At 43.7% G+C, this 10082-nt stretch overlaps 1 protein-coding gene across 1 annotated transcript in view; it reads left to right on the top strand.

Moving 5' to 3' along the window:
- The first annotated feature begins 3264 nt into the window (after positions 1-3264).
- The window catches only part of LOC115141498 (histone-lysine N-methyltransferase 2A-like), a 55632-nt gene continuing 48814 nt past the window's right edge, over positions 3265-10082 (top strand). The window contains 1 exon segment of the mRNA XM_029680412.2: positions 3265-3510. Within this exon segment, the coding sequence (XP_029536272.2) occupies positions 3265-3510 (246 nt within the window).

The raw sequence follows: 10082 nt of genomic DNA, 5'->3' as shown, positions 1-10082 counted from the left end.
GCAGGGAGCCCAGCCAACAGCGAGTTGCAGTAATCCAGACGGGAGATGACAAGTGCCTGGATTAGGACCTGCGCTGCTTCCTGTGTGAGGCAGGGTCGTACTCTGCGGATGTTGTAGAGCATGAACCTACAAGAACGGGCCACCGCCTTGATGTTAGTTGAGAACGACAGGGTGTTGTCCAGGATCACGCCAAGGTTCTTAGCGCTCTGGGAGGAGGACACAATGGAGTTGTCAACCGTGATGGCGAGATCATGGAATGGGCAGTCCTTCCCCGGGAGGAAGAGCAGCTCCGTCTTGCCGAGGTTCAGCTTGAGGTGGTGATCCATCATCCACACTGATATGTCTGCCAGACATGCAGAGATGCGATTCGCCACCTGGTCATCAGAAGGGGGAAAGGAGAAGATTAATTGTGTGTCGTCTGCATAGCAATGATAGGAGAGACCATGTGAGGTTATGACAGAGCCAAGTGACTTGGTGTATAGCGAGAATAGGAGAGGGCCTAGAACATTTTTATTGTTCGACGGTATCTGTACAAAAATTGGAATAGAAAACAAATGTCGACCAATAAAAAAATTGTGTTGAAGCGTGTACTTGACCAACCAAATTACTCAGTTTATCGTGAGTCTTGTGTAATTTTACAACGATCACTATTACCTTGGTTTTAACCATTTTCTGAGGCCCTATGGGAAATCAACACTGAACGGTGCGGGTCACTTTCAGGTTTTAGCAAACAGTATCAGGGGGTGATTTCAATTTTAAGTGGTGTAAGATCATATCAAACTTTACAAGGCAACAGTTAACATGTCACCCCCCACAAATGATGCAGTGCACCCATTGGGCCAAACAGTGTAATTTTGTAGATGACGGATCTCTATGCCAAATCCCTTCATTCACCCAAGTTTCGTCAAAATGGGGCCAGTGGTGTCTGAGATATCGCGTGGGTTAGCTAGACATATCCCTGAGCATGTGTGCCAATTGTCAGCTCTGACAGTGTTAGCATCATGTGTACCAAATTGTGTTGCAATATGAATATCCTTCACTGATTTATATGCATTTACAGTGGCAAGAAAAAATATGTGAACCCTTTGGAATTACCTGGATTTCTGCATAAATTGGTCATAAAATTTGATCTGATCATCTAAGTCACAACAAAAGACAAACATTGTGTGCTTAAATACAATAATTTGTGTTATTAGTTTTTCTTGTCGATATTGAATACATCATTTAAACATTCACAATGTAGTTTGGAAAAAGTATGTGAATCCCTAGGCTAATGAGCTAATTGGAGTCAGGAGTCAGCTAACCTGGAGTCCAATCAATGAGACAAGATTCGGGATGTTGGTTAGAACTGCCTTGCCCTATAAAAAACACTCACAAAATTTGAGCTTGCTATTCACAAGAAGCATTGTGAACCATACCTCAAACAAAAGAGCTCGCAGAAGACCTAAGATTTAGAATTGTTGACTTGCATAAAGCTGGAAAGGGTTACAAAAGTATCTCTAAAAGCATTGATGTTCATCAGTCCACAGTAAGACAAATGGTCTATAAATGGAGAAAGTTCAGCACTGTTGCTACTCTCCCTAGAAGTGGTTGTCCTGCAAAGATGACTGCAAGAGCACAGCATTCCCAAGTTTATCAAGACATTTTGATGGAGAATGTTAGGCTATCTGTCTGCCAATTGAAGTTCAACAGAAGTTGGGTGATGCAACAGGACAACGACCCGAAACAGAGGTATATCAACAACAGAATGTCTTCAACAGGAGAAAATAAGCCTTCTGGAGTTGCCCAGCCAGAGTCCTGACCTCAACCTGATTGAGATGCTGTGGCATGACCAAGAGAACAGTTCACACCAGACAGCCCAAGAATATTGCTGAACTGAAACAGTTTTGTAAATAGAATAGGCCCAAATTTCCTCCTGACCATTGTGCATGTCTGATCCGCAACTACGGAAAACATTTGGTTGAAGTTATTGCTGCCAAAGGAGGGTCAACCAGTTATTAAATCCAAGGGTTCACACTTTTTCCACCCTAAACTGTGAATGTTTACACTGTGTGTTCAATAAAGACATGAACACGTATAATTGTTTGAGTGTTATTAGTTTAAGCAGACTGTTTGTATATTGTTGTGACCTAGATGATCAGTTCAAAATGTATGACCAATTTGTGCAGAAATCCATGTATTTCCAAAGGGTTCACATACTTTTCTTGCCACTGTATGCCCAGAATGTTTATTGGTCAAAAGCAACCATGTTTAAGGTACAGGTCTGCCAGGGGCATCTGGCTCACGCCCAGGAGGCAGGCCGGTTCCAAATCGAATGCAATAAACTTTTAGCTGGTCAAAACAGCCTACACGGGCGCCCAGGCGAGATTAATTGAACCCTGTTGATTTGTTGGATATGATTTTAAACCATATAATTTGTTGTTCGTTGCAATTGCCCCTTTGTTTCTAGTTATTTGCCAGGTATGGTAGGTATGGCACCTCTTTGTGAAAATATTGTGGACTTGTCTATTATGAACAAATACATTGACTGGATTGATTATTCATTGTATTGGTTATGATGAAACCCCTACTGAATATATTATTATATATTATATTATATTTGACATCGACTGTTCTCTTTAGTGTTTTTTTTTTTTTTTTTTTACAAATTAATGAGCCGAAATGTCTTGAGTCAATAAGTATTCAATAATTTAATCCGATTTTTGAGATGGATCAAGCGTCAGTAGTTTAGATCTGTTATGTGTTTTTCCGGCACGGCCAAGGAACTTGTTTAGTTAAACTTTGCCTTCAGAAAGTATTCACACCCCTTGCATTTTTCCATATTTTCTTGTGTTACAGCCTCAATTTAAAATTAATCAAAAACATGTTTTTGTGGCACTGGTCTACACACAATACCCCATAATGTCAAAGTGGCATTTAATTTTTTTTTTAATTTTTTTTTTTTACAAATTAATGAGTCGAAATGTCTTGAGTCAATAAGTATTCAATAATTTAATCCGATTTTTGAGATGGATCAAGCGTCAATTTAGAACTGTTATGTGTTTTTTCGGCACGGCCCTGGAACGTGTTTAGTTAAGCTTTGGCTATAAACTGATTGACTAGGAACATTGAAGAAATGCGTATTCGGGGCCACTTTATGCCCACCCCGCAACATGGTTACGGATGTTTTTCACGTTGGTGAGTGGCTGGGGATTATGCGAAATGCTGGTTCAGGGCCACACCCACTGAGTTCTCTGATCTTAGGGCAGACAGGCATAGTGTAAAATGGCGCACAGCTGTCGGTGGCGGTTCCCCGCTCGGCCCGGAGGGAGCAGCAACTTAGGCACCGGGAGGAGAGCGGGCCGAGTCCGGGTCACGGCCTCCCTCCGAAGTGGCACTGGGACCCACCCGAACACGGCTGGGCTCGGGCCCGGCTTTGATGCAGCGTTACAGGTCTCATCTGCTATCGGTTGCAACCTGCAGACATTTCGGGATGTTTTGGGGGAGTCGAGTGGTTCAAGTAGCGGGGAGGTAAGCGAAACACCAACTTGATTGTGGTTGGTTGTTAGCTAACTTGTTAACGTTTAATAGTTTCAAGGAGGAAGGTAACATTAAGTGCCCACACTCGCTAGCAATGTTAAACAGTAACGTTAGTACCAAGGAGTTGGATGATGCTGCCTCTGTATGCGGTGTTAGGAGTGTGACCTAACTTGTCAACGCCAATAAGCCAACTTTTTGTTTGGCCTTCATCCCCTCACTGGGTATCAAGCCCATCGACATGCTTCAATCCATGTGCTGCTATTACTACCCATTTTACAGTGATGAACCACACAAGTCACAACAAGGATGCCCGTGTAGGATTAGTAACGTTAGTTAGCCGAGTAGCACCTAACGGTGCTGATGTTGCAAAGAGTTAAAAGTAGCCTGCTCTCTTTCTAGCCACAATTTGGCCAAAGTGAATAAATTGACTCTGGTTGTCCAATATTGCCACAGAGGCGAAAATTGAAGGATGGGATCCAAAGCTAAGCCATCGTTCGTTGGCTTAATTGTGGGGTGGTGACTTGTAGAGAGAGAGCATCATATATCACAATCAACTCTTCAGATTTCAGAATGAGGTCTTACGTGCCAGTTTGCTACAGTATAACTAGTTTAACAGCTTTCTAACTTCATCGTTATTTAGCTAACGTTATCTCCGTTTTTTAACTGTTTGTGATGTTAGTGTTACATTGACTTACAGTCGCATGGGACCTCCCGGTTAGCGAGCGAGGCTCCTGTTTGAAAACAAAACATGTCAACTTCGGGAGGACAAGGTACCTGAACTTAATGTTTTTGATACTTGCTAAGGCACCTGGCTAGCTAACGTAATTTATACTCACCTCGTTTGAATTGCCCTAGCGTGGTAACGTTACACGCGTTAGTTAGCTTAGCATTAAACGCCGATATTGACGCGTTCAAGAAGCTACGGTTGTCACTAGCTTGCTGACACCTTCAGTGCATAATGCTAATGTTGGCTAACCCTTAGAACGAGGCTATTTACCTTGCCTAAATGATCAGCTAGCTAGCATGTATTCATCTTTCTGCCTTGATCCACGAATCTAAAGTTGCTAGGCGCTATTTGGAAACGACGTTATTAGCGATTTGGGTTTGACTAATGGTCTGTTTAGCTCGCTAGGTGATGGATTTAGGTTGTAGTATTACTCGCACATTTTGGCTAAGTGTTTAGCTCATGAACCTCTACCACGCTACGCACTTACTACGCGTAACTAGCTATCGCTGATACATAAGAAAATGGGAGGTGGACATGTTTTCCCCCCCTCTACACACAGTGCGTAGTACCAAAATAATGTCGGAATTGTGGACATATGATTACGTGCTGGCGAACTATAATTGTTGGTGGCCTGAGAAGGATTCGCCAGTATCATGTATGTTTGATGCGTGTTACTCCAAATTGAATCTTTCTAGTACTATGAGCTCGCAAGCTACAGTAAGCCTTTTTGACGGACCTTGTGATTGTGGGGGTGCGTTCGGTTTAGCGCACTACCATCTTTCTTTTTTCATGAAGAGCACGCGTTCAGTGCAGTGTAAATGTAGACCCTAGTGTTGTAGATCGGGACACGGAGGTTAACTCACCACTTTATTAACGTTGTAAGATATACTGTTATATTAGAGTACTTATTGGTGTTATTCAGATTTTATGTTTAGATCATATTCTGAGTGTTCTCCAGTCCATTACTCATGTGTGTGATTTCAATGAGCCATTTATAAGACCTATTGTGAAATTGGAAACGCCTATTCTGTCCTGTGTGTGTACACCTCGTACCATCACTAGTAGATTACCAGAAATGTTAATATAATCTACTTTGATGTTGGCCAGTGCTATAGAAATGAGTCCCCCTGCCTGGGCTAACACTTTAGGAAGGGGGATCAACATGTCCCTCTCCCTCTATCCCAAGACACACAAAGGGGGGGGGCGCGCACTATCTGGGATGCGGTGGGACAGGGCCAAAATCCCAGTGGAATTTGCCACTCGTGGAAGTTGTAGACACAGAGTTGTGATTTCATTCAGAGTGGATGTTGCGCCTGGGCAGGATTGTTCTTGCTCATCACAGCCTGCTGAGCTCACAGAGCAGCCGGACGCTGAGCCCCTCCTTCCAGGCAGACCCATATCCACTTCAGCCACACAGTGGCTGTCTGAGCTCAACTTTTCTTCTGACAGCTGCCACTTTGGAATATTAATTAGCCAAGCCTTTTGGAATCCCTCAAAAGAGGGCTTGTAGACCATTGTTGTTCAAATGGCAGCGTTTGTAGGCTATTGAATTTAGTGTTAAAAAAAACCAATTTATTTTATTGATCCAGTCAAATCATGATTGTTTATTTAAGCGCCCATTTGTCATAGTTGTATTTTTGGGTACATTTGTCCCCCCCCCCCAAAAAAAATCTGTCTCGCTGTTATTTTGTCTTGGAATTGAACCTGTCTCTCTCTTGGCTCAGATTAAGACCGATGTCAATCCCTCACACAAGTGCAGCTGAGTAGATGTTATCAGAGGGAATACTTTGCCCCACTGGTTTTTGCTCAATTTTGTGTTTGGAGGAAGGGGTCCAGCAGGTGTTTGCCCTATTTATGTGGCAGATCTTTGTCTGCTTTTATTCCAGCTTTCATGAAGTGCAGACGGCTGAAAGAGCACAGGCACGGATATCAAAGGGGAAGAGCGAAGCTTCCTCCCCCAGGGACTATGCTGGGAGGAGAATTAGTCACAGGCCCTCCCATCCACAGCTTTATTCTGCTCTAGCAGGCGACCAAAGGATTTTTGCCTCTGCTTTCAGAGCTGTGAGAAAGCCGTCAATTGTGTGTCTGTTTGGGGCTGGTCCCCCAGACTTTATGTCCCTTATTCCACCTCGCAGGAGGTGTGTCCTCATCTTTGTTTTTATTAGGGTGCCGGTTGGAGCTGCCTCTCCCTGCCCCGTGGGAGTGAGGTGTTGGGAACATGAGCCATCGATCCATCTCCTTGTCGGTGTGTGTGGGCAAATGTGAACCAATGTTGTTTTTTTAATCTAGTGTTTTGGCACCCGAGAGAGACTAATATCAAGTTTTTTGTGGGACACTCAGAATTCCTCTTTCTTGAGTTCGTCGAATTCTTCAGAGGCCCACCATTGTGAGTCATTGGCCAGAGCCACCTGAGAGGAATTCCCCAGTCGCCTTTTAGTAGGAATGTGTCACCAGAAGGGCATATACAGTATGATCTCCCCAATTGAAGTTCAAAGGAGGGATGGAGTATCGATACTAAATCGGAGTGAAGCCTCTAGCCCTTAATTTGGCTGTTCCAAATTACTATCATGAGAATATGATCATTAGGCCAATTTGTCCATACCCAGCTCCAGGCCATTTTTTTATTTATTGGTTTTTGGTTGGATTTAGTCTTATAGCCCACATTAAATAATACAGTTGTGAAGTACAAAATATCATGCCATTTTTATCCTGCCCGACATTCATTGCATCAATCTCAATTGTTAAATAAACAGATTGAGTTCTCCCTGTGATCGTGATCTTATTCCCTGACCACATTCACAATTTCGAGACTTTCTTTGCACATTTTATCTCGGCATACATATTCTTTTCTGACGTCTCTCGCCACTGACTTGGGTTTAAACATCACAGTCCCAGGTTAGTGCAGTGATGTACAAGGACAGTCTGATGTACATCACTTGATATACAAGGACAGGCAAAAGGCAGATGTCTCACAAGATTATACCGCATGGAATTGTTTAGAATTATGAGGAAAGCATCAAAGTTAAAACTAACATAACAGTGCTTGTATTTAAAGGGGACTTGAGGTTCTCTAGACATTTAGATTCCCTGGATGTTTGGAGCTGATTTCTACCACTTTTAAATATCCCAGGGCTGAGAGTTAATGATCGGTTTTTCTACTTGATGTGGAGGTTACAGGGAGTGTGTGTGTGTGGATCAGCAGCCCTGATGAGCAGAGCAGCTGTCTGTGACTCTTATTTACCTTGCTTTTTAAAGGGAGCTACTACAGGGACCTTTCTTCTTTGCCTGGTCTTTAAAATTATCGTTGAAATTAAATTGTTGAAACTAGGCAAATACATTTAGCTGAACATCACTACTAACTGGGGTTTTATTTTTTCAGGTTATCATCTGATTTTATGGAACAATCATAATTGGCCTTCTCACCTCGCCAAATATACACCCACGTACTAGTGATGCATAACAGAATACCTCAAACCGCTTTTACATCCGGTCTGATGGTTCTGCGCTTGCAGGGGACAGGCCCAACTAGCAGACCGAAACATGAACATCTCCGCTATGAGTCGGACCTGTTGCTCTGTCTCAACTAATCTATGAGGGAAAACTTGTCATGCATGATGTGGTAGTGTAGGTTAAAATTAGCATGTTGTGGATGGGGAAACAAAAGGAAGCAGGGGCTAAAAAAATATGGACAGTCTGAGTACACTACACAAGCTTTTCTTATGACTAGGTTATGCATGCTACCTTTCATCACCTTTCTCTCCCTGGCCTGCTTCTTTGTTTACTACACTTTACATTTGATTAATTTAGTAGATGCTCCAGAGCAACTTACAGGAGCAATTAAGGCCTTGCTCAAGAGCACATAGACAGATTTTTCACCTAGTCGGCTTGGGGAGTCGAACCGGCTACCTTTTGGTTACTGGCCCAATGTTCTTAACCGCTAGGCTACCTGCCACCCCTGTCCTAGCGAGCCCATAGGCCCTTTTGGTTTTACAGCACACTGCTCTCCCCGGCCTGCCCGTGGGCATGGAGCGAGTTTGTGCGCATGTCTGGCTGCATTGGGGAGTGAGAGGCGTGTGTGGGAGGCTTGTTTAGATTGGGATTTTGATTGCGTCTGTGCGAGAGTGTTCATCCCCTTTTCTTGCTCGCAGTCCCCCTGGAAACATGCACAGGCTCAGTTGCTGTACCAGGTGGTCAAGATGCTGCTCCCCTTACACACACCATGCTTTTCTGCCCATCCTCCTTCCCTCTCCTGTTTTGGCTCTGTTTACATCTTGCGGTGTGGTTCATGCGGAGGGAGGAGTGTGTGTGATGTCATCGAGCTACTCGCGTTCCGTTCCACGTTCCGCCCCCTTAGCACTCTCCAACCAACCAACACCTATAGCAACTTGCCTGAGAAGATTCTGAGAAATGCTGCCTGTATGAACTGTAGCACAGTCTGTCAGAGTTGAAGTAAGAGATGGCTAGATTGAAAGATTCTGGTATCAGAGGGCAACATGATTTTAAAAAATTAGCGGCTGCTACTATATTGCAAATTATCGACACTTGTCGTCATCACCAAAAATCTAGGCTGTATTCCAAATGAAATTGCCGCTGACTGAATGTTGCCTGATCACAATATTAATAGTATATGGGACATTAACAAGTTGGCTGTGCTATTCAGGTTGGAGTTAAGACTAGTGTGGACTCCTCGACAGCAGCTGCTCTACAAATGGGGCCGAAGGGACTTAAACTGCAGCCCCATATTCTGCTATAAATAAAGATTATGAAATGACACACCCCTACCCCTCTGGCACGAGAAGTGACACTAAAGACTTCCAGAGGAACTCTGAGATATTAATCATCTCACCAGCCCTGCGGGGATGCTGGGGATGCTTTATGGACTGTGGCTAGTTGGGTTAAGGCATCGCTACGGTGGCATGCAAAGGTGGGCATCTAAGGCCTATGTGTCTGACCTGCATGTATGAGATATCTTTGGCCTCTCAACTTGCCCAGTTGCCCAAGTCTAATGGTCAGTAGTACTGACAGTCCTAAACAACAATACTTGTGCTATATAAATGGAAGTTTGCTGTTTAAACTTAGTCATTTTGCGGTTGATGAGCGGGGTCCCACCTTGGTGTTGGAGGACATTGACTCTGTCTGCCTCCTGTTTTATCTATAATTACTGTTACACACTCATCCTGTGGCCCAGATGTAATTACAAATGGAGGGTCCTGGAGACCGAATAATATTCCATTTCTGTCCAATTCCAATTGAGCAGATCTTTAATTGAATCAATCCAAGGACACACTTCCTGGTCCTATGAGTGACTCGTTTTATATCCTGATATAAAACATCCCCACCCCACTGTGGAGACTGCACTGATTAGGTCCACCATCATCATGTATACTTGTAGACAAGGGAACCATATGGCACCCTATTCCCTATCTAGTGTGCTACTTTTGACCAGAGCCCTATGGGCCCTGGTCAAAAGTAGTGCACTAAACAGGCAATATGGTTCCATTTGAGGTGCTGCCTAGTCAACTGAGAGCTCCATTGGATTTTGTTGACCTCACTATGAGTCATGGTTAACATGCTGTCTGCGTAGCTTTGGAATTATTGCCTTCAGGTAACTCTTATCGCTAGAGATGGCCTCGTTCACTGTGCCTTACCTCAACATTAGGCAAGAGTGAAACATTTGAGGAAATGAAAATAAGTATCCTACTAAGTGTGTGTGTGTTATGTCAGGAGATGAGTCCCATCAGGCCCTCTCAAAGATTACATGACTGAGTGGGTGACATCACAGCTGATGTCAGGCAGCCTAGCAACTGCTACTGCTAAGGCTACCTGTGTGACCTGA

Source organism: Oncorhynchus nerka, linkage group LG14 (genome assembly GCF_034236695.1).
Source record: "Oncorhynchus nerka isolate Pitt River linkage group LG14, Oner_Uvic_2.0, whole genome shotgun sequence".
Classification (NCBI taxonomy): Eukaryota; Metazoa; Chordata; class Actinopteri; order Salmoniformes; family Salmonidae; genus Oncorhynchus; species Oncorhynchus nerka.
This window is presented reverse-complemented; position numbering and strand designations above follow the sequence as displayed.